Source organism: Bos indicus, chromosome 7 (assembly GCF_029378745.1).
Source record: "Bos indicus isolate NIAB-ARS_2022 breed Sahiwal x Tharparkar chromosome 7, NIAB-ARS_B.indTharparkar_mat_pri_1.0, whole genome shotgun sequence".
NCBI classification, from domain to species: Eukaryota; Metazoa; Chordata; class Mammalia; order Artiodactyla; family Bovidae; genus Bos; species Bos indicus.
In genome coordinates this window covers 62,153,086-62,178,177 of record NC_091766.1, presented here as the reverse complement: position 1 = coordinate 62,178,177, position 25,092 = coordinate 62,153,086, and the positions used below count along the sequence as shown (strand labels likewise).

At 47.4% G+C, this 25,092-nt stretch overlaps 1 protein-coding gene across 1 annotated transcript in view; it reads left to right on the top strand.

Annotated features, from left to right (window-relative positions):
* The first annotated feature begins 720 nt into the window (after positions 1-720).
* CCDC69 (coiled-coil domain containing 69) overlaps positions 721-25,092 on the top strand; it is a 35,435-nt gene continuing 11,063 nt past the window's right edge. Inside the window, exons 1-4 of the mRNA XM_019963519.2 lie at positions 721-901; positions 16,351-16,420; positions 21,484-21,590; positions 22,113-22,200. Coding sequence (XP_019819078.2) covers positions 854-901; positions 16,351-16,420; positions 21,484-21,590; positions 22,113-22,200 — 313 coding nt within the window. The 5' untranslated portion in view covers positions 721-853. The remainder of the gene's footprint in view (positions 902-16,350; positions 16,421-21,483; positions 21,591-22,112; positions 22,201-25,092) is intronic.

Below are 25,092 nucleotides of genomic sequence, written 5' to 3'. Positions count from 1 at the left end.
GTTGCCCTGCATTGCCACTCCCAGAAACCTCAGCTAATAACAAAGCAAGGGTAAACAGAAGTTCTTTTTCCTAGGTTCTGACATTGTATGTCCCTTATTCTCCCTGCATCTGCCTATCTACCTCACAGAGTTGTTTTGATTGGTAACCTCTATTCAAAATGGATACAGTAGAATATTACAGATGAGTGTGAGCTGGAAAGAGTTAGGGACCCAGAGTGAAAGATCATTATAATTAATTTTCACATTATTATGTATTTGTAGGGAAATGGCTGAAAGCTTAGGTTCTGGAGTTAGAACTGGTTTTTATCTGGGCTTTGGTTCTGACTAGCTAGGGGAGTGTAAGCAGATCACATAGCTGAGCCTCGTTTTCCTCACGTGTAAAGTGGAGGAACTAATAATACCTCTGTGGCAAGGAGATGGCAAGAAACAGAAATAATATGTGCAAGGAAGCCAGGACAGAAACAACTCTTGATAAATGATAGTTGTTGTGTTTACTAAATAGTTGTTGTAATTTTTTTCCTAGCCTTTTCTCTGCTGCGAGTCTGGAAAGAAAGCCATTGTTCATTGGGACCTTTTCGGCCCTGACCCGAGTTTCTGTCATTTACTAAGTTTCTGATCACCTGTCAGGCGGCAGCGCAGCGAGCCCCACGGGCTTCCCTGAGGCCCTGCTTTTCGGGGATTTACGGCACACGGCCGCCCCAGCTCCGGCTCAAGTCTGCGCTTCCAGGTTCAGTTTCAGGGTCTCGCCGGCTGCCCCGGCCGGCGGGCGCCAAGCGGGCAGCGGGGCTTGGACGGCAGGGTTCTCCGGGGGCCCCAGAGTTGGGAGGCGGAGTCCGGGAGCCCCCGGAGGAGGATGGGCTGCGGACACAGCAGACTGAGCTGCTGCAAACCCCCCAAAAAGGTAAAGGGCGCCGGCGGAGAAGTTTGCCTTCGGAAAGGAAGGCGGGTGCGGAACCGCTCCGCCGCTGGGGACCCAGGGCGCCCCGGGTGTACTGGGGATGCCCGGCGGTGAACACTTAGAGGCCGGCAGGCAGGGAGGCGGGTAAGGCTTGGTCGGGCAGCTCTCTCTTCCTGATCCAGGGCTGAGCCACGCGGGGCAGCCGAGTTTACAAACACAGCCCCAGGGCCGGGACAGGCAACTGATCCCAGCTGGCGGAGGTGGGAACTGTCTAGCAGCAGCTGCAGCAGGTGCCCTTTTCCGTTGGTCAGGCGCTGCTCGCTGTGTGGCCATGGACGTGTGCTTGACCTCTCTGGGCCTTTGGCTTTCCTACCATTAAGAGGCAGATTCTCTCTAGGGCCGCTACTTGCGCGGCAGAATGGCCCACAGATTTACATCATCGGCATCACCTAGGACTTGCAGAATCTCGGGCTGTGTTCCCGACGTGCTAAAATAGAACTTGTCTTTTAATAAGATGCCCAGGTGACTACAATACACTTTAAAGTTTGAGAAGCGCTGGCCTAGAGCCTCTTCAGGCCCTAGAGCCGGTGCATGTGGGCTGTCCGCGGGGGAGCTGGGAGGGGCCGACCAGGGAGGAGATTTGCGGCCTTCTGCTGCCCTTCCCTCCCTTCCTGTCGCTCCCCCAAGGGGCCTCCGAGCTGGGTTAGGGCCCAGGAGACACTACTCGGGTTTCTAGCAGTGGGACCAGCTGCCCCTTGGGTTCTGACAAGCCCAGAAGGTCAGAGCCTGGAGCCAGAGGACAACCTGAGGCACAGAGAGGGAAGGGTGGACCCTCGAGTCCTGAGCCTTCTTCCTACTCCAGTCAGGTGGGAAGAGGTGGTCCTAGGAACTTGAAGATCAGTCCCCTGAGGCCCTGAGAGGCCCCACACTGTGACACTATTCAGTAATTTTTCACTGAACTTGAGCCTCTGCTGCTTTGCTTGCGCCTGAGCCCAAGCTTTTCTGCCTGTTGAGCATGCCGTACTGTCCCGAACCTGGATGATTCTATTTCTGCTCTGTGCCTAGTCCAGGGAGAAGGACTTTTGTCCCAAGTACAGTACCTTCCCCCTTATCCTTGCTCCTCCTTAATTCCCAATTCAAAATACCTCATGGAGCTCTGACCCAGAAGCCCTTCTGTATTCCTGGCTCCAAGAGGGAAACTGAGGCTTGCCTCCATCCGTGGAAGCAGAAGTCTGGCTGATGGGATGATGAACAGATACACCTGAGACCTGCCTGAGACTTATAACAAAGCTGGTGATTGATTCTCAGTGTTAATCCTGGCTCTGCCACAAACATGCCCATAGTGCTCTCTGTGCCTCAGTTTCTCCCTCTATATGGACAGGGAGGGCTTTGAGCAGGATGATTTCTAGGAGTCAGAGAGCCTGTGTTCTCTGCACCTGTGTTAACCACTCAGCTTGCAAAGTCTGCCAAGGGTGAATTCCATCTACTCGGTGGCGGGAAGAGACTGGAGTAGCCCTGTTCCAGGCCTTGACTCTTCGGTAGTCTGGGAAAGGAGCCCACAGTGAGTAAGGATTCCCCTGCCTGTCTGAGAGCCTTGCCAGCTGTCCCTGTCCATCCCTGGCACAGCCTGAACTGGACCCCCTGTCCCAAGCTGTGAAGGAAGGGCAAGTACAGTCAGCAGAGACTATCCCAGAGGGAAAGGACCTTGGGTACCACCTGTGCTGATGCATGCAACATGCAGCTGGGAGGTTAAAGCCTGGAGAGGGAAGGGTCTTGACTGAGGTCAGAGAACAACTTAGAGCAGAACCCAAATTCCCAGTCCCCAAGCCCTGTGTCCTTTGTCTCTGCCTCTACTCAGTGCTTCCAGTGGCTTCTTGTTGATTCCAAAGCCCTTTGGCATTAAAGCCTTTGCCCTGTTGCCTCAGAGCAGCCTGGCTTGCCTTTCTGCCCCGGCAGTGCCAGGCTCCTGCCCCTGAGTGGCAGGATTTATAAGCTGATTTTGTTTAAAGTTCATGGTAGTTTCCATCCCTCTGTGCTATGCTTCTGCCTGGTTTCTCATCCAGGTGACAACCCCTAAAAGGCCTGAACGTCCAAGCTCACCCCCAGCAGGTTGTCAGCCCCCTAGGAGAGAGGAAACCTCTGAGGATGGGATGTACAAAAATGAGCTCAGACCCCCGGAGGCTCAAGTCACGACAACAATGACTCACCCTGAATGGCAGTTTACAGGGTACTTTCACATCCTGCCAACCTCACTAAAGCCTGGAAGCCAGGCTGAGCTGTGGGATCTTCTCCACTTTATAGATGAGGAGACTGAGGTTCAGGGAGGAGTGATGTCATTCAGTAGGTTGGTAGCCAAACCATGTAATGGAGCCTGGTTTTTCTGCCCTCCCCGTTGGTACTTACTGCCTTGCACAGAGCCCAGAGCTGGTGCCTCCTAAATATTTGAGTGTGAATGAGGGCCACATCAGAGCTGGACTAGAAGTTAACCCAGTGTGCAGCAGGAGTATCTCATCTATCCTTGAGAGACACAGGATGGCCTCTTGGCTGAGGGCTGGGCATGCCTTGGCTGGGTGATGAAGGTTTGGTAGGAATGACCCAGTTGAGGCAGAGAGGACAGCCTGAGTGGAGGCTGAGCTGAAGAAGCAGAGTGATGGTGCTGGTTGCGGAGAGTGGGAGTGGCCAGCCGTGAGGAATGAGGCCAGGGCTTTCAGGGGGGACTTGCCCGGCTAGGGATAGGGGCTTGACCACTAGGACTTCTCAAGGTCCCTCCCAGGGGCCAGGCCCTAAGGGTTTGCTGAGTCCTGTGGTTGGCAGTGCCAGTAGCCTTAGCTGGCCAGCTGTCCTAGACCCCACTGAGAGGCCTGACCTGGGGCCAAGTGTTACTGGGACTTTTGGTGACAAGTTGAAATCCTGGTGAAAAAATGAGTGGAGATCCCTAGCAGGTTGGGTGTAGATACTGAAGAATCATCTGTGTGATGTGGTCCTTCCTAAACCCTTTTTAACAAAGACTATGGCTGTTGTGGCCACGTCAGGAGGATGTGGGAGAAGGCCAGACAGAGAGGGCGTGGCCAAGGAAACAAGCCTCCGTGGACTTGCCTATAGGATGACATGGGGGTTTTTAGGGCCCTTCCATCCCCCAAAAGTTACCAGCCCCATCTGGGCCAAGGTGGGAAGGGAGACCTAGCGCCTCATGGTCAACCCTCTGAATGTGCCTCGTGTGGCCCAGGGTTCAGAGCTTTGGCTCTGGCCCCCATGCCACAGCCCTGAGCACCACACCTGAGACCTGGGCTCAGTACTGCTCCAAAGCGGGGCCTCGGGCAACAGGTTCTCTGGGGTCAGTATCCCTTCATGAGTGCTTCCAGGCAGCAGGCCAGGTAAAAGAGGCAGAGATACAGAAGTGAAAGACATGGAAGTTTGGCATGGGCACAACTAATTCCAAAACAAAACCGTGGACACTAAGGGCCTGGGCTTTAGCACTGAGTCCACGTATTCATTTATTGGAGCATCCCTGGTGGCTCAGTGGTAAAGAACGCCTGCCAGTGCAGAGAAGCAGGTCCAATCCCTGGGTCAGGAAGATCCCCTGGAGGAGGAAATGGCACCCCGCTCCAGTATTCTTGCCTGAAAAATCCAGAGGACAGAGGAGCCTGGGGGGCTACAGTCCATAGGATTGCCAAGAGTTGGACACAACTGAGCGCCTGAGCACATTCATTTATTAACTCTGCTCTCCAGACTCTGGGCCAGGTGCCACTTCAGTCCTGGCACCATCGTGGACCCATTAAGTGACCCTGGAAGGAATTTGGGTTTTCCATGCCTCGATTTCCTCATCTGTAAAATAGACGTGATGTAGCTCCTGAGTCATGGGGTTCTGAGATTAGATGAAAGAATGCATGTGGTAGAGTCCCTGGTACACTGACTGGTTAGCAGGGAATGTAGGTGAGGGACATCACCACCTGGATTGGACCCAAGGAAAGCAAACAGGGATGCGGGAGAAGGCGGCCATGAATGTACTTGGAAGGCCGTTTGGGGTTGCGAAGATAAAGTCTGGAGCCTGGCCACTGCCTTCCAGCCTCTGAAGTGTTGTCAAGCAGCATGGAGTGCAACCTGGTTCTCTGTTGACCCCAGAATGCAGATTGTGGCCAGTGAGGGGAAGCTAAGGGGAGCCAGATTCTACTCACCAGGAAGAAGGGTAGTGAGTTCCCCATCCTGGAGGAGTTCAAGCAGAGGTCAGATGTGATTGCGACAGAAATAGAAGGGGGGCGGGGAGGAATAGAAGAGGTGTTGCGAACCTCCGAGTAGGAAGTACTAAGATTCCACTCGACACCTAATTATTGTGATTATTCATAATGTTTGAGGCAAAATTTAAAATTTGGTAAAATATAAAGAAATTTTAAAATAGTTTTTAACCCCACCATGAAGAGATCACCTCTATGTACACTTTAGTGTCATTTTTCTTCTGTTTTTCCTCACTAGTATGCTATATGTGAGTGTGACTATTTTTGTAGAACTAGGGATATATTTTAAACGATTATATTGTATTAATAGTTATTGGGGTGACTAAAAAGTTTGTAACATCTTACAGAGAAACCTGAACAAACTTTATGACCAATCCTATACCTAATATTTTGCTGGGGGCAGTCTCGCATGTTAAAAGTCTGTGGAAATGTGATTTTTAATGGCCATCTAAGGTTCTGTGGATGTTCTGTGGCTTTTTTAACCAGTTTGGACACTTGGTTATTTACACTCTCCACTCCTACCCTTGTTATTCATGAGCATCCTTGTGTTATCATCCTAATCCTGGGAGAGTGTGCCTTTTGGTTGGAGGGAAGAGGTGGGGGGAGGGAAGGCCTCCAGAGAAGAGATGGCATCTTGGCTGGGTTCTGAAGGTGGGTGGGGGCCAAACACTTGTATCAGGGTGACTGGGATACACAAGATGCAGGGTCCCTGACACCTGATCCGTAGGAGTAGGGCAAACTTGAATTTTAAACTCATTTTAGACATAGGGTCTGTGAAAGAAAATGGCCTTTGCAAGGCACTGAGCCCCCCTGTCCCAGACACTGTGGGGACACTGGTGTGTATGTGTCTTCTGAGCTAGTGAGTTTTGCCCAGCTCAGTTCAGTCGCTCAATTGTGTCCAACTCTTTGTGACACCATGGACTGCAGCATGCCAGGCCTCCCTGTCCATCACCAACTCCCGGAGCTTACTCAAACTCATGTCCATTGAGTTGGTGATGCCATCCAACCATCTCATCCTCTGTCATCCCCTTCTCCCGCCATCAATCTTTCCCAGCATTGGGGTCTTTTCAAATGAGTCAGCTCTTTGCATCAGGTGGCCAAAATATTGGAGTTTCAGCTTCAACATCAGTCCTTCCAATGAATATTCAGGACTGATTTCCTTTAGGAATGACTCCTTGCAGTCCAAGGGACTCTCAAGAGTCTTTTCCAACACCACAGTTCAGAAGCATCGATTCTTCGGTGCTCAGCTTTCTTTATAGTCCAACTCTCACATCCATACATGACTACTGGGAAAACCATAGCTTTGACTAGATGGACCTTTGTTGGCAAAGTAATGTCTCTGCTTTCTAATACGCTGTCTAGGTTGGTCATAGCTTTTCTTCCAAGGAGCAAACGTCTTTCAATTTCATGGTTGCAATCACCATCTGCAGTGACTTTGGAGCCCAAAAAAATAGAGTCTGTCACTGTTTCCACTGTTTTCCCATCTATTTGCTATGAAGTGATGGGACCAGATGCCATGATCTTTTATGTAGCTTCAGTAATTTAGACCTTTATCTAGGTATGAAGTGAAGTGAAAGTCGCTCAGTCGTATCCAACTCTTTGTTACCCCATGGGCTATACAGTCCATGGAATTCTCCAGGCTAGAATACTGGAGTGGGTAGACTTCCCCTTCTCCAGGGGATCTTCCCAGCCCAAGAATTGAACCCAGGTCTCCCTCATTGCAGGCAGATTCTTTACTAACTGAGCCACCAGGGAAGCCCTGGTTTTTGCCCAACCCACAATATAATGTCCTCTCATCCCAGTTAAAGCCAATACAAGCTTTCATACATATGTGCTGTGACATATATAGGTCTGACAGAGGGACCAACCAGGACTCCACCGCAGGCAGAGAGAACGAGCAAGAGAAAATGAGAAAAATCCATCCATCTTTAGCATAGATACATCTAAATCTCTCCATCACCTGCAGACAAGCCATGTGACTTCTCTCACCAGGTAAATATGAATCCCTAAAAATCATTTATCTTGTGTCACTTTATTTTCAAGACTGAATCTTCCAGAACATCTAGGCCAAACGCCTCATAATACATCTATCCCACACATCCCACATCCCATGCTTTCTCCCCAGATAAGCGATGTACAGACTGGCCTACTTCCAATTCTCCTTCCCCCCTGGGAGTGAAGTTCTTTTTCAGAGTGTACAACGAACTTTGTCGTTCCTCCTCCACCCTGTGCACTCTACCCCCTCCTTGAGGAAACAGCTGTGACATCAGAAAAGTTACCTGTAGTGGGCTAAATAGTGTCCCCCCACCCAACTCATGTACACCCAGGGCCTGTGAGTATGACCTTATTAGAAACAGGGCTTTTGCAGATGTAATCCGTCAAGATGAGGTCATACTGGGGGATGGTGGGCTTTAGTCCAAGGACTGATGTCCTTGTGAGAGGAAGGGAATGTGGACAGAGAAGCACGGGAGAAGGCCATGTGCTGACAGAAGCAGAGATGGTAGTGATGCGTCTGCAAGCCAGGGGACGCCAAGGGTTGCTGCGACCACCAGAAGCTAGGAAGGACGGATGGAGCAGAAATTCCCTCAGAGCCTCCAGACTGACCCAATCCACCTGACACCTTGACTCTGGACTTCTCGCCTCCAGAACTGGAAGAGAAGAAATTTCCGTTGTTTCGAGTCACCAACTGCATGGCAATTTGTTACAGCAGCCCTAGGAGATGTATATATTTTATTAATTCCCCACCCTCTCTAACCCCTCCCTGACCTGGCCACCGGTTGAAATGGGCAGGGGAGACCCAGTGCCTCTTCTTTGGCAGCAAAGTAGGGAGCACGGCACACAAGGAGGTGCTTGGACACGGCCCCAGTGCTTTCAGACCAGCTGCAGCATCTGCAGGGGAAAGACCACTGGGCCGGGGGTCAAGAGTGGATCCTAGTCCTTCCTGGTTCACTAACTTGCTGTGTGATTGCTACCCAGGCCTTGACCTCCACACCTGTAAAATGACCCCCTTGGCTGCTTTTAGGTTCCAAGAGAGGTATTGATTCTGTCTGCTGTTCATTTCTTTGTACATGAGTCAAACTTGAATACTCCGTTGTTTTAAAAATTCTAAGAACTTGGGCAAAACTGAAGCTCCCCCTCCTTGACCACAGTAATTCTAGTCTTTTCTCCAGAGATGATGACTGACTGCCCTTGGTGTGTGCTTTTCTAGGTAGTTTTTCCTCTGCATGTTTGTACCATAGAAATCGTTTATTTTGCTATTGATATTCTACCAAACAACTTTCCACCTTTGTTGATAAATACCTACTTTGTTTTTTTAAACAGATGAGTGGCCTTGCATAGTGTCATGTATGGATATGTTAGTGTATGGAGCCAATGCCCCATTGTAGATGTGAGGCTGGTTTCCAGTGTTTCCTTGTTCTAAGTGACCCTGCCCCAAGCACCCTGCAGGGGCCGTCGTCCTCACTAATGGATGCCTCTTTCTCTGCTGGCAGTTCTGAGGCAGGGCGCTTGCCGCCTGTACTTTGCGTGGTGGCTGCTGGGCTATGTCCTCCTCTTCTCTAGGCACTCCAGTCCCCCCTTTTACAGCTTCCCTACAAGGGGCTGCTCAAGAACAGAGGGTGGTCTGAAGGGTTCAGGACACTCCCCCCGCAGGCCCTCCTGAGCAAGTACCCCTCCTGCCTTGTCCTGCAGAGAAGCCCTCTGCATGAGGGGGCTGACCGCTGAGTGTGTGCAGCCACCAGCCCTGCTGTGCTGGGAACCAGCAAGCATGACAGGACTGATGGAGGGTGAGGTGTCAGAATGAACTCACTCTGCCGCTTCTTTTGCGTCCATAGCATATCAAGGCTAGAAGGGCCATGATGTATCCCATTGCCCAACTCCATGCCAGAGAGAGGAGGAAACAGAAGCCCAGAGAGGGGAGGGTGCTCCCCCAAGGTCACACAGCAAGCAAGTAGCAAGTCAGGGCCCTGACTCTGGACTCACACTGCGGGGTTTCCCATTGGGTTGGTGAGACAGGCGGATATCCGGCCGTGTGTCTGCGTCCTCAGCCTGTCTCTTCTCCCGTGGTGGCTACTAACACCACTTTCTGTCCTGCTAATTCAGGGTCCTTCTCCCTGATCGGCTGACCCAAATGCCAGAAATGCTGCTGAGTGCTTCTGCCAGCTCTGGCCCCTCCCAGGAGATCAGAGGAGGCAGACCCATGCGAGGCTGATACAGGACAGGAGAAGGTGGGCTGTAGGGAGGAAGGAAGGGCTATGGTGTATTGGAAACCCTTCCCTAGGCCTCAGCCTCTCATCCGTGCAGGAGGGGCTGGGCCCTGCGCTCACTGTCTGGCGTGGGCGGTCTCAGCAGGTGCTTGGGGGGAAGTGGTTCTGTCCTCCCCTGAGACCTTTCATCGCCTGGTCAGATAGGAGGGATGGAGACCACATCCGCCCCTGACTCTGGGTGTTCTGGGGGCATTGCAGGTGTTTGGAGAATAGGCAGGGCCTCCTGACACAGCTGGGAAGAACCTGCGGTTGCTCCTGCCTTTCATTGGGTGGTGTGGTCACGTTGGTGTGTCCCAGGCAGGTACTGGGTGATGCTTGACACTGTAATGTGTAAAATGAACAAGTCAAAGTAAATCTTTAGCTGTCCTGGCTGCGTGAAAATAAAATCACGTTCAGGCATTACTTGGCAAAATACTTCTGCCCATCTTAGAGATGCGGAAGCTGAGGCCAGTGATTGTGGTATTCTTACCTCTGAGCCTCTGTAGTCTGGGTGTGAAGGCTAACATTTCTCAACAGCTCTGAACATTTAGGCCCCGCCTTTCCTCCACCCCAGGCCCTGGAGGGAGCCCCTTGGGTCTCTGCCCCCACCTCCTTCCTGCCTCTACCCTCAGCCAATGGGCTCTGCCTGTGGTTGTTCAGATCCCGAAACCAGGGCCCCACCCATGCACGAGTCCTGACACCGGAAAGGCAGCTCTGATGTTGCAAAGGAGTGTGACCTGAGTCCCTTGAGGCTCAGAATTCCCTAAATGTTGGATTACTTGGATCAATCTGGCATATGCACGAAGGAAAGGGAAGGGCTCTGGCTTGTCTGGACTCCCAGGAGGCTCTGATCCTGGTTTGTGGCCCCTCTGACAGGCCCTGCCCACTCCACCTCTGGGCCTCAGTTTTTCCATCTGGAAATAGAAGGTGGGGATTGGATAAGCTGTTTCCAGGATCCCTTCCAACCCTATCTTCTGGGTCCCAGTAAGCCTTCCACAGCCAAGGAGCTGGACAGAACTACACAGCCAAGGGAATCCAGGTCTGCAGTTTATGGGGACAGTGGAGGAGCTTGGTGAACTCTCAAGGGTCCTTTGATTACTAAATTCTCTAAGCTAGTCAGGGATAATGAGGCCATAAATCACACCACTCAGTCAGAAATGCACAATGCCTGAAGGGCCATGAAAAGGATGGCATGATCGTCCCTAAAGCAAGGTGAGACCAAGTGTCTTCAGGAAAGGCTGTGCCATCCTCAGGGTTCGACTTCCATCCTGGTAGGATCCCTGAGGGAGAGAATAGCTGGGCAGCTTCTATCCAAGTTGCTTCTGCCTTCCTCAGTCTTTCATGGTGTAAGAAATTCCCAGCTCAAGTTTGAGGGAAGTTGAGGAGTCTGTTCCTGACGCTTTAGTATAAGACTATGAAAGTTCACCCTGAATTCAACTTGAATAATACTCAGCAGAGCCCACTGAGACTCTGATACTATTGGTGGGTCTTTCATACCATCTGCACTAGCTAAACACTTTGTTTAACAGAGATATTTACTTCTTAAACATCAAGGATATCTTACAGAATTGGATTGTTGGAGTTTAGGGACCTCTGAGATCAGTCAGTCCAACCTGCAAAATGAAGTTTGCTTCTTACATGCTACCAGTGATGGAGAGCTCACTACTGCCAGCCCACTCCACCCTCCAAGACAGCAGCCTATCTCTGGGACCATTCTGAGATCCTTTATGTCGCACTAAAGCTTCTTAAAACCTCTAGTCCTTGGTCACCATCCTGTCTTCTGAGGTTGTGGGCCACACACTAGCAGCCTTTACCTCATGGTGGTCCTGCAGAGATTTGGAGCCAGAGTCCAGAGTCTTTGTTTTTCACATTTTTTATTTTTCAAGCCTGATCAACCGTTACTAGTCCCTCCTGTTAATTTACCCTCCAAAACGCAAGCAAGGTTGAGGGGGTCTTGCCAGGACCAGTCCAAGCTTGCTGCTCTTCCCGCCGCTCTGGGTGCTGTCCTTTTGCTCTGCCTGGACTCTGTGTTTGAAACCATGTTCTGCCACAGACCAGGTTTACCTCCGGTTGACCCCAGAGCAGGGCTCTGGTCCTTAGCAAGGAGCTGGGCCCCAGAACTGTGCATGTTCCCAAGACGGAGAGGCCCTGTTTCCAGCCCTCCTGGTCAAAGGGCTGCCCTGGAGCCCATAAGGAGTGAGAAGAACCTCTGTTCCAACCCTGACCCATCAAAGAGGGTCCAGAGAGGGGACAGCACTTTCCTAAAGTCACACAGTGAAGCTGAGACCTGGGTGTGCTGGCCTTCCCCTCCTCCCAGGTCCATTCTGTGCTGCTAGCAGCCACCTCATAGTGTTCTTCTCCCAAGTTTCCATTGACACAGGAAGCCTCCAGCCCTCTTCCAGAGCTCAGCTGGATGACCCTCCCAGCCTGAGGCCTGCCCCACTCTGCTTTTGGCAGGGGAAATCCTTGTGACCCCTTCCCAGCTCCCGTCCCTGCCCACTGTAGAGTGAACTCTGCTCCATGACCTCTGAGGAGAAAGCAGCCAAGGCCCCGCCGTGGGAATTTTCCATGCAGTAGTTGCTTATTGATTCCTGCTCAGTCCTGGGCTATGTGTCTTCAGGAGCCTCAGAATCACCTGGATGGGGTGGTAGATCGGAGCTTCCCAGACCGCACATACACCCTCCGATTCTGTAGGTCCAGAGCTGGGCCTGGGAGCTGTGTTAAGCAAGTGCTTCAGATAGTCCTGAAACAGGAGACCTTCTATTAGGCCTCAAAATCCCTAGAAATACTGTCTGGGCATCACAACAGGCATCAAATCCAAAGTCAGTTTCAAAATTGGTCCCTGTCCTCAAGGAGCCCCCTTGGATTAACAGAAGCACGGGTAACTGGGGAACTAATCGCATGGGTGTTTGAACCGGCCTGCTGATAGGAACTAACTCAGCCCTGGGGAGAGACCAAGTAGAAATTATATATGAGCTGGGCCTGGAGGCCTGAGAAATTATCGACCATATGTCATGCTGGGATGGTCTTGAGCAATTTGGGATCGTGTTGAACACATGGTTGTGCGTGTTGGGGCCAGGAGTACAGTAGGTTGTTTTTGGTTTGGTTTTGGCCTAGCAAATTGATCAACATTAAAAAAAAAAAAGACACTAGTCCATGTTGGCAGAGTTGCAGTAAAACTGGCCTTCTGTATGCTACTAGTAGGTTAGTTAATTGGTAGAGCCTTTTTGAAGTGTAGAGACAGTAACTTTAGATGTGTAAAAGTCTTACAATCATTATGTTCCCTAAGGCATGATTTGAAAATTTAAAAATGAAAATAATGTAAATATTCAACAGTGGAAAGTGAAAGTGTAAGTCACTCAGTCGTGTCCAACTCTTTGCAACCCCACAGACTCCACAGGCTCCTCTGTCCATGAGATTCTCCAGGCAAGAGTACGGATTGGGTTGCCATGCCCTTCTCCAGGGGATCTTCCCTACTCAGGGATCAAACCCAGGTCTCCTACATTGCAAACAAATTCTTTATCGTCTGAGCCACCAGGGAAGTCCATTCAACAGTAGATTATTGATTAAATGATTAAATTCATCATACTGAAGTCATTAAAATCAATTATAAAATATTTAATGCCATGTAGTAAATGCTTATATTTAAAAAAATGAGATGTAAGAGAATATATATAAATTCCAAAAGTGAATAAATGTGTATTCTTTATTACCCCTATATTTGGAAAAAGATGTTTATCAATATTTAAATGTTAATAGAGAGAACAGTAGCATGAGGACTATTATAATGAGTCTTTTTTAATTATTTAAAAATATTTATTTTATTTTTCAAATAGTTATTTATTCTGTGGAGTTGGGCCCTAGGTGTGGCCTGTGGAATCATTATGGGCTTGAGCTCTCCAGCTGGGGTGTCCCACATCCCCACATTGCAGGGACCTGGACCCCCAGGGATGTCCTAAGATGAGTCTTGAATGCCTTGATTCTGGATGGTTATCCTGGGGGCAGAGGTGCTGTCAGGATCTGGAGACTCAAGCACGAGGCCGTGTCCTGCCTAAGGTCTGGAAGCTGTTAGTGGAGAAGAGTTTTTCACCTTCCATGGTGGTTGTTTGGGAGAAGTTTATCATGAGCTTTATGATCTTATTTCAGGCAACCTGAGGCCAGTGGCAGCCTAAGCAGTCTAGCAAAGTACTGTGGTCTTAGATCCTGCCATGCTTTTTCAGATATAAAGTGATAAAAGTCATCATGCCATGTTTGAGCTGTTAGAATTATGGAGTTATAGGTGCTTTATCTTAGCTAATCCTTAAAATAACCTTGTGAGGAAATCAAGGCTTGGAGAGGCAGTGTGGTCACACAGTGTTAAATTTAAGGTTTGAATCCAAATCTGGGTGATTTTAGAATCCAAGAGTTTTTTCTTTTTTTTTCCTTTTCCTTTGCTGTGTTGTGTGGCATGTCGGATCTTAGTTCTCCAACAAGGGATGAAACCCATGCCCTCTGCATTGGAAGCATGGAGTCTTAACCACTGGGCAACCAGGGAAGTCCCTAGAATCCCTGAGTTTTTAACAATACTGTTCTGGTCTCTACTCTTCTGAGACCTGGTTCTCATGCTGATTTTGACATCCAGGCCGCATATGACTGTGTCTTACCTCCCTGAGCTCCAGTCTCCTCCCTCGTAATAACCCTTATCTCTCAGCGCAGTTGAGAAGAGCTGAGATCAAACACTCGGAGTTTGAATACCATGGGCATTGTTGAGTGAAAGTAAGAACGCCTCACACCTCCACTTCCTCTGCAAAGGAGAAAGCGGGAGCCCAGAGGAGGGAAGAGATTTGTCCAAGTTTGTAGAAGAGCTGGAACTGGAATTCTGGAAATCTCACTCCCATAAAAACATTGACCAGATTGACTGTAACCAGGAGTGGCAACAGGGACAAGGCAATCAACCTTTGGTGTTTGTCTGCCTCCTTCGTCCAGCCCAGGGAGAGAGGCTGGCTCCTGTCATTACCCCAGAGTCCTGTGTTGACAGCTTGTTTCTGGGCCAAGCGTCCCCTCTCCCCTGGGCGGGAAGAGACGAGACTTCACAGGGTGGGTGGAGGAGGGTGGCTGGGTTGCCAGCCACTGAACAGATCCTGGGGACCAGGACCTGGGGGAGACACTGTTTCTTGCTCAGTTTGCCAGGCTCAGTTTGCACCAGGCTCTGTGGTGGGCATTGTGGGGCAGGAACAGAAGGTTCTAGAAGCCTTCCCTTCTCATCCATCCCCAACCAGAACTATGCTTTCCAGCAGCATTTCATTCATTCTCGAGTTCAGGAAATTGTTAATAATTTTCATTCTATTAATCACTTAATCTATTATCACAGTAAAAAATAAAGTTTTTCTTTTACAGTGGTAATTCACAATTGAACACTTTCATAGTTTTTTCATGAGCTGACTTATTTAAGTGTTTTCTAAAATGAGGCTTAGAGTATCTTTTTTTAAAATCAGAAAACTTTTTTGAGGTACAATTGAAAAATAACATACTATTTCAGATGTACAACCGAATGATTCAATATTTGTACACATTGTGAAATGATCACAGTAAGTCTAGCTAACATTTTAGAACATTTTGAAAAGTATACAAAACGGCTTAAATTTTTTTCTACCCCACATCTTGGTCCAGTGACCAGTGCTGGACTTTGACCAACTTTTCACATCTCTGGGGTGAAATGAGAAAATTAAAGGTGTTCATTGTGTGTAACTTTGAGTAAGATGTTATTTCTCCTTTCCTGAAAGAACTATCTCGAGCTTTCCTTAGTAGATTTTGAAAGGTTAAAATGTCTTCTATTTTATGAAATGATAGTGGTAGTCTGCAAATTATTTTTTTTTCAGCATTCTTGCTTGTCAACCCATACCCAATCTCCTATTTGAAAATATTATTTATGAAAACCGAAATCTTAGAGCCACTGACACTGTTTTGTGGTATGGAAAACCCTTTTGGGATTTCCCAGGTGGCCAGTGGCTAAGACTCTGTTCCCAGTACAGGGGGCCCAGGTTTGATGGCTGGTCAGAGAACTAGATCCCGCGTGCCACAACTAAAAATTAGCATGCCACAATTAAAGATCCTTTGTGCTGTAACTAAGGCCCAGCACAGTCAAGTAAATAAACATTAAAGAAACAATTATTTCTAAAAGTTATTAGAGAAAGCCCTTTTGCATCAGTTCTCTCCTCTGATTCAACCCCCACTGACCAAGGTTAAAGTGCTTACTAGGTATGGGTCAAATACTTGACTCTGCCAGATGTCCCCTGATCTGCCTTGATGGAATCCTCTTTTGCCTCAGCCTTCTTATTTTTAAATTGGGGGACATACACATTTCCGGGGTTCTTCTGAAGATTAGCTGAGATAGTGCCTGGTATGACCTCGCTGCAGTATTTCACCTCCAGCTGTCACATTATATACTGCCACCTCCATATAGTTGGGGAAACAGCCCTTCTAGCAGAGAAGAAGCATAGTAAAACCACGGCTTGACGTGTGATGCTCTGGCTTCACTACAGCGAACTTGCTGAAAGTTGTGGTAGCCAAGGGCCCTGAGGAGGAAGGGGAATTGTCTCTAAACTGGGGGTTGGGAAGTTTTAGATACTTAAAGGCCATAACTGGGATGAGCGGAATAGCATAACGTCTGGCCAAGTCCATGGAGAAGGAAGATAAGGGCAGGGAGGGGCCCATGGTTGGTAGCCGAGCCAAAGTACAAGAATCTAAGGAGACGTCAACCAGCATCAAGCTCCCCGCTGAGGGGTTCCCTGGCCAAGATGAAATCCTGTCTGAGAACCCCTTCCCCACAGAGCGGGTGCTGCCTTGGGACTGTGAGGAAGAAAGCCTAAGGGAACTGGGCGTAGTGCAGGGGCTGGCACAACCGGAATTCCTATCCTGCCTTTGGAAGGATTACCATAGCGTCTATCCTCACACTCACCTCCGACCTTCATCCTCACTGTTATCTCATTTCTTCCAGAGGCGCCAAAGACCAGATCAGCCTCCCAAACCAGAGCCTCAGGAACTGGGTCCCCTCAATGGTGACACAGGTGAGTAGTCAGCCCTATAAATGTCCTCTCTGACATCTGTGAGGCTTCCTACTTTATAATCAACAAACACGATATGGCTATTTAATTATTTCCTGGGATTTTACTTCGGTTGCTTTAATAGGAGTATCATTTCTAAGATCAGGGAGGTGATAGTTCTTCCCTGATCCTGGCTATTGCTACCACACCTGGAGTGCTGAGTTTATTTCTGAAAAGTACATTTTCAGAAAAATCTGGAAAAGGAGAGACTACAGTGGAGAAGAATCAGGTTGATGAGGAATCTGGAAACCATGTCCTTTAAGGAACAGGTAAAGAAACAGAAGATGTTGCGATAAAACACAACAGTTCTCTCCAAGTGACTCACAGAGAAGAAAGATGAGCCTTGTTCAGTGTGACCCAGAGGTCAGTACCACGGCCCGAATGTAGCCAAACACACTGGCAGAATTCAGTTCAGTCTCAAAGGAATTTTTTTTGTCTGGTTGATGGTTTAAAGTCATCAGAGCTACTGATAGAATGCGCTCTCCATCTCTGAAAGTGTTTAATTACCACCTGGAGACTATCAGGATATTGCAGATGAAGTTAAAGTACCAGATAAGCAACTGGGTCAGAATTTAGATGTTCTCCAATCTGACTATACATAAGAATTACCTGGAGTGGATTTTCAAAAATACCAATTCTGAGGCCCCACCACAGACCAACTAAATTAGGATCTCTAGGAGTGGGGCTGAAGACTCTGCATTGTTAGTTAGCTGGCTAGTTCAGTTGCTCGGTCATGTCCAGCTCTTTGTGAGCCCATGGACTGCAGCACGCCAGGCTTCCCTGCCCATCACCAAGTCCTGGAGCTTACTCAAACTCATGTCCATCACGTCGGTAATGCCATCCAACCATCTCATCCTCTGTCATCCCCTTCTCCTCCCACCTTCAATCTTTCCCAGCATCAGGGTGTTTTCCAATGAGTCAGTTCTTTGCATCAGGTGGCCAAAGTATTGCAGTTTCAGCCTCAATATCAGTCCTTCCAATGAATATTCAGGACTGATTTCCTTTAGGATGGACTGGTTGGATCTCCTTGCAGTCCAAGGGACTCTCAAGAGTCTTTCTCCAATACCACAGTTCAAAAGCATCAATTCTTCAGCGCTCGGGTTTCTTTATAGTCCAACTCTCACATCCATACATGACTACAGGAAAAACCATAGCTTTGACTAGATGGACCTTTGTTGGCAAAGTAATGTCTCTGCTTTTTAATACGCTGTCTAGGTTGGTCATAACTTTCCTTCCAAGGAGTAACCATCTTTTAATTTCATGGCTGCAGTCACCATCTGCAGTGATTTTGGTGCAAAATCAAAGTAAAGTCTGACACTGTTTCCCCATCTATTTGCCATTAAGTGATGGGACCAGATGCCATGATCTCAGTTTTCTGAATGCTGAGCTTTAAGCCAACTTTTTCACTCTCCTCTTTCACTTTCATCAAGAGGCTCTTGAGTTCTTCTTCACTTTCTGCCATAAGGGTGGTGTCATCTGCATATCTGAGGTTATCGATATTTCTCCCATCAATCTTGATTCCAACTTGGGCTTCATCTAGCCAGCATTTCTCATGATGTACTCTGCATATAAGTTAAATAAGCAGGGTGACAATATACAGCCTTGACATACTCCTTTTCCTATTTGGAACCAGTCTGTTGTTCCATGTCCAGTTCTAATTGTTGCTTCCTGACCTGCATAGATTTCTCAAGAGGCAGGTTAGGTGGTCTGGTATTCCCATCTTTTAAAGAATTTTCCACAGTTTATTGTGATCCACACAGTCAAAGGCTTTGGCATAGTCAACAAAGCAGAAATAGATGTTTTTCTCGAACTCTCTTGCTTTTTCAATGATCCAGCGGATGTTGGCAATTTGATCTCTGGTTCCTCTGCCTTTTCTAAAACCAGCTTGAACATCTGGAAGTTCACAGTTCATGTATTGTTGAAGCCTGGCTTGGAGAATTTTGAGCATTACTTTACTAGCGTGTGAGATGAGTGCAATTGTGCAGTAGTTTGAATATTCTTTGCCATTGTGTTTCTTTGGGACTGGAATGAAAACTGACCTTTTCCAGTCCTGTGGCCACTGCTGAGTTTTCCAAATTTGCTGGCATATGGAGTGCAGCACTTTCACAGCATCATCTTTTAGGATTTTAAATAGCGCAACTGGAATTCCATCCCCTCCCCTAGCTTTGTTCATAGTGATGCTTCCTAAGGCCCACTCAACTTCACATTCAAGGATGTCTGGCTCTAGGTGAGTGATCACACCATCGTGATTATCTGGGTTGTGAAGATCTTTTTTGTATAGTTCTTCTGTGTATTTTTGCCACCTCTTCTTAATATCTTTTGCTTCGATTAGGTCCATACCATTTCTGTCCTTTATTCAGCCCATCTTTGCATGAAACGTTCCCTCAGTATCTCTAATTTTCTTGAAGAGATCTCTAGTCTTTCCCATTCTATTGTTTTGCTTTATTTCTTTGCACTGATCACTGTGGAAGGCTTTCTTATCTCTCCTTGCTATTCTTTGAACTCTGCATTCAAATGGGTATATCTTTCCTTTTCTCCTTTGCTTTTCGCTTCTCTTCTTTTCACAGCTATTTTATTTGTAAAGCCTCCTCAGACAGCCATTTTGCTTTTTTGCATTTCTTTTTCTTGGGGATGGTCTTGATCCCTGTCTTCTATACAATGTCATGTCCATACAATGTCCATCCATAGTTCATCAGGCACTCTGTCTATCAGATCTAGTCCCTTAAATCTATTTTTCACTTCCATTATCTAATCATAAGGGATTTGATATAGGTCATACCTGAATGGTCTACTGGTTTTCCCTACTTTCTTCAATTTCAGTCTGAATTTGGCAACGAGGAGTTCATGATCTGAGCCACAGTCTGCATTGTTAGTGATGGTAAGTCCCTGTAGTAAGTAGCACCCCGCACACAAGTTGGGACCAGTTTGGTACTGCTGACCAACATTTGAGATCTTGAGCCAAATGGTTTATGAGAGCCTGGAACTCCATGATCATGACCACTGCCTCCTCTCAGCCCCCCTCCCCCACACCCAGGGCTCCTATCTGATGGACTGACCACAGCCTCTGTCTTCACACTTCTCACTGTACCTTGTAACCAACGTGGCCTATGAAATTCTATAATAATATTATTGCTACATTTATAACAATGCTAATCTAAGCCTCCAATGCTGTCATGAGCCCTGAGAAACATTTAGAGAACAATGAAGAACATTTTTTTGCCACATCATGCAACACACAGGATCTTAGTTCCCCGACTAGGGATCAGACCTGTGCCCCTGCAGTGGAAGTGTGAAAGCTTAACCACTGGACCACCAGGGAAGTCCTAAAGAGCACTCCTTGAGCACCTCCAAATGCCTGGCACTACAGCTACTCCTTTAGTTTTTTATTCATTTGTTTGTTGTAGTTGTTAGATTCCACAAATAGGTGATTACCTAGAGTATTAGTCTTTCTCTGACTTAGTGTGCTAAGCATAATACCCTCTAGGTCCATCCATGTTGTTGCAAATAGCAGCATTTAATTCTTTTCTATGGCTGAGTAACGCCCCTTTGTATGTGTAGACGTTTTTTGTTGTACATCTTATTTATTCGTTCATATGTTGAAGATCCTTAGGTTGCCTCCCTGTGTCGGTACACTTACTGCTTTGATGCATGAGCAGACAGAACAACATGGTAGTTCAGAGTGTTTGCTGTGAAATCAGCTTGTGCAGGTTCACAGCCCCTTACCCCAGTTGTGAGCTGGGTAATCTTGGACAGGTTGCATAATTTCTTTGTCCCTCAGCTTCCTCATCTGTGAAATGGGAAGAATCACAGTACGCACCGCTCTGGGTAGCTCTGAGGATTCAGTGAGTAATACCTGGGAGACACTTGGAGCAGATCCGGGCATGTTTCTGAGCATAATAAGCTCCTGGTATCCTTTGTTATTGTTGTTTTTGTTTAGTCTCCACATTCTTTACATGCTGTTGTTATTTTCATCGCCGTTGTTTTCTGACTTAATCATCTCAATAGCCCTATGAGGTAGGTATTACTATTATCCTGATTTAATGTATTAGGTAACAGAGGCCCGGAGAGGGTGGATCCCCGCCTTAGGTGAGACCCAGAGCCTGCTGGACTCACCAGAGTGACATCACCAGGCCTGTTTCGCAGTTTCCCTCATCAATGGCTAGATTTCCTGTTTTCAAGGTCTTCTTCCTGCTCACAGCAGCCTTTCTGCGCTGTGAGGTGTCACACAGACACAGTGCCCAAATAGCCCCTTAGTGAGGAGACGAGAGGTGAGGACGGTGGTGCACAGCAGAACCACATCCTGGATGGAGGGGGAGGCCGCTGTTCCTCAGGCCAGCTTCTGCTGGACACTGAATCACACACTGCTACTTCTTTGGCTTCTTCAAGAAGAGTTGGAGGACTTCCCTGTTGGTCCAGTGGTTAATAATCAACCTGCCAATACAGGGGACACAGGTTTGATCCCTGGTCTGGGAACTAAGATCCCTCTTGCCACAACTGCTGAAAGCCGTGTGCCCTGGAGCCCCTGCTCCACAAGGAGAGGAGCCACCACAGTGAGAGGCCCATGCACTGCAACTAGGCCTTAGCCCCTGCGCGCCACACCTAGAGAAAGCCCACACAGCAATAAAGACAACAAATAAATAAATAAAAGCTTAGATCAGGACTTTTAAAAAAAGCTGGAAATCTGTAGGATTAAGTCAAAGCTGCCCAGTTATTAAGTCAGCCACTGTTTTTTTAATTTAGACACTGGATGGAGCAAACAGCACCTTTATAGGCTGAATGTGTTCAGTGAGTCACCTGCTCTCCTGTAGATCTTACGGGCAAGATGAGGCCTCTGGCTCCACTTCATGAAGGAGGGTCTCCAAAGGCAGGGAGATTTAAGGAGCTGCCTCTAGAAGTTGATCCCCCAACTGAAACCATTTTTGAGGGGGAAACCAGGCTCCCCACACCGTAGCTCCTGCCTCCCACACCCTCTCCATTGGGCCTGGACCCAACCTCCACTCTGTGATTTTTTTCTCCCTCACCTATAGCCACAACTGACCATGTATGTGCATCTGAGGAGGCTGAGCAGCACCAGAAGGCTATCACCAGAATCCTCCAGCAACATGAAGAGGACAAGAAGAAATGGGCGCAGCAGGTAAGTCCCAAGCTGTTTCTTTTCCTCCTGCTCCACTAACTTCATTAAATTCCAGAGCAAGACCAACTTTTGGTTTTATCATTGTTGCAAGTATCTCTTACTCCTTTTGCCCAGAAAAGAGTCCTATATCTGTTGAACAAATATTTGTAACTGTGGGCATATAATTTGTTTTATTTATTCTATGCAATAAAAGTGGGGAACCACCAACATAGCAAAGGTCCTTCTGCCTTCAATGGCATCAGGATTAGAAGACTCCAAAATCTCTTTCCACATGGTAAATCTCTGGAAGCCCCCTCTTAAGCCCTAAAGAGGGAGAAGTCAGTCACATCAGCTATGTCTTGGAGGCCTTGCGCCCTCTCTGCGCCCTCATAGGAATGTACGCATTATTTCCATCACTCAGATCACTGGGGCTGGGGGGACTCTGATCACCAATCTCCAAAAGGCTCCAGGGGTGGTAAGTGGATAAGTCAGGCTGCCCTGAACCTACTGAATCTCATTCTGCTCGGGACCCTCTGCCTCCAGGTGGAGAAGGAGAGGGAGCTAGAACTTGGAGAGAAACTGAATGAACAGCGAAAAGTCCTAGAGGGAGAGCATGCGGAGGCCCTGCGAGGTAAGGACAAGATGCACTTGGAAGGCTGTGGACAAGACTCCTTCTGTTCCACCTGCCGAGCTCACGTGGGACTCCCATTTTCCCCTCCCACCCACCTCTGGTCCCTAAGCAATTGTCACTTCAGGACTGGAGTCTGCAGAGTCCTAAGACTTGTCCTTTCAGGCTTACAGTATTTGACCCCATGCTTTGTTTTACCTTAGTTGAGAGGTGTTTTTCCTTTCCATTTTAAGAAACAATCTGTATTCATTATAGGAAAGTTGGAAAACCTAGACAAATAGGAGAATATTTAAATACCCATGTTTCTTCCCCACAATGACGACAGCTCTATGCTTCAGTTTAGTTCAGTTCAGTTGCTTAGTCGTGTCTGACTCTTTGTGACCCCATGAACTGCAGCACGCCAGGCCTCCCTGTCCATCACCAACTCCTGGAGTTCACCCAAATTCATGTGTATCGAGTCAGTGATACCATCCAGCCATCTCATCCTCTGTTGTCCCCTTCTCCTCCTGCCCCCAATCCCTCCCAGCCTCAGAGTCTTTTCCAATGAGTCAGCTCTTCCATTCAGGTGGTCAAAGTATTGGAGTTTCAGCTTTAGCATCAGTCCTTCCAATGAACACCCAGGACTGGTCTCCTTTAGGATGGACTGGTTGGATCTCCTTGCACTCCAAGGGACTCTCAAGAGTCTTCTCCAGCACCACAGTTCAAAAACATCAATTCTTCGACACTCAGCTTTCTTCACAGTCCAACTCTCACATCCATACATGACCACTAGAAAAACCATAGCCTTGACTAGACGGACCTTTGTTGGCAAAGTAATGTCTCTGCTTTTGAATATGCTATCTAGGTTGGTCATAACTTTCCTTCCAAGGAGAAAGCGTCTTTTAATTTCATGGCTGCAATCACCATCTGCAGTGATTTCGGAGCCCCCAAAAATAAAGTCTGACACTGTTTCCACTGTTTCCCCATCTATTTCCCATGAAGTGATGGGACCAGATGCCATGATCTTAGTTTTCTGAATGGTGAGCTTTAAGCCAACTTTTCCACTCTGCTCTTTCACTTTCATCAAGAGGCTTTTGAGTTCTTCTTCACTTTCTGCCATAAGGGTGGTGTCATCTGCATATCTGAGGTTATTGATATTTCTCTCAACAATCTTGATTCCAGCTTGTGCTTCTTCAAGCCCAGCATTTCTCATGATGTACTCTGCATATAAGTTAAATAAGCAGGGTGACAATATACAGCCTTGATGTACTCCTTTTCCTATTTGGAACCAGTCTGTTGTTCCATGTCCGGTTCTAATTGTTGCTTCCTGACCTGCATACAGGTTTCTCAGGTGGTCTGGTATTCCCATCTCTTTCAGAATTTTCCACAGCTTATTGTGATCCACACAGTCAAAGGCTTTGGCATATACTTAGGTTGACTATTTTTTTCAAATACCTTTCTTTCCTTTTATATGTGATAATGCTTATCATAAAAAATTTAGAATGTATGGATTAAAAAGATGATCTTGTAATGGCTGGAGCTCAGGCTCTGCAGCCATGGTCTCAGGGTTTGAATCCCAGCTTCACCACTTATCACCTGTGTAACCTTGAAGAAGTCAGTTAACTCTTGTTCATAGGGTCTTTTACAGAGTCAAACAATTTAATTTACAGATGGATAGATAGACAGAAAGAAAGGCAGATAGTGAAAGAATCTAGAACAGTCCCTGATATTTTGCAAGATACTTAGCAAGTATTTATTAGCATTTATTGTTTTATTACTGAGAAAATTAAAATTGTGTGTAATTCCACCCAGAACTAGTCACTGTTACCCCTTTGATATAGATCCCTTGTACTTCTTTAGTGTGTATTTACCTAGAATATACATCTATACACACACCTACTTTGGGGGAGGAGATAAATTGATTTTTCACTGTGCATTGTATTAACATCTTGTCATCAAACTCCTGTAGCACAACTTTTAGTAACTACTTAGCATTCCAGTGTGTTCCCTTGTTCTTTTAACTAGCCCCTTGGGTTAGGCATTTCAGCAAGTTCAAACTTTTACCATTGCTTATAACATCGATGATACACAGTGAACCCCATTTTGTAAAATCTTTGCCACATTCATGATTTTATCATTAGAAAAACATTCCAGTAGGGTTGGTATGACAAAGTTTATGTACAAATATCTTTTATTTTGGTAAAATAAACATAAAATTTACCATTAGTGACATTTTGTCTAGTCACAGTCCCCTGAAACCATCACCACTGTACCCTTCCAGAGCTCTCCCATCCTAAAAGCAAACTCCATACCCACTAAGCAGTCACTCTCCAACCCCACACTCACTCTTCCAGCCCCCCAGCAACTACCAATCTGCTCTGAGTCTCATGACTTTGCCCACTACAGACACTCATGTGAATGGAGTCCCACAGCCCCCACAGCTGGCTTCCTTCACCCAGCATAAAGCTCATCCATGCTGCAGTGTGCATGGACACTCCATTCCTTTCCCCAACACCATTTAAAAAATTTATTCCATTCCTTTTTGTGGCATGTAATATTCCATTGCCTAGGCACCCCACACTCTCTCTTATCCATTCATCTGCTGATGGATGGGCTGTGAACAAATGCCTTCAGTACAAGCCCCTGGTTGATCACCTGCTTTCAGTTCCCCTGGCTGTACCCCCAGGAGCAGAACTGCTGGGTCATTTGGTAATTCTATGCTTAACTTTTTGAGAATCCACCAAACTGTTTTCCATAGTAGCTGTACCATTTTTCAGTTCCAACAGCAATGCACAAGAGTTCCAGTTGTACCACATCCTTGCCAATGCTCGTCATTGTTGTCCTTCTTATTATTGCCATCCTAGTGAGTGCAAAGTGGTATCTCACTGTGGTTTTGACTTGTATTTCCCTAATGAC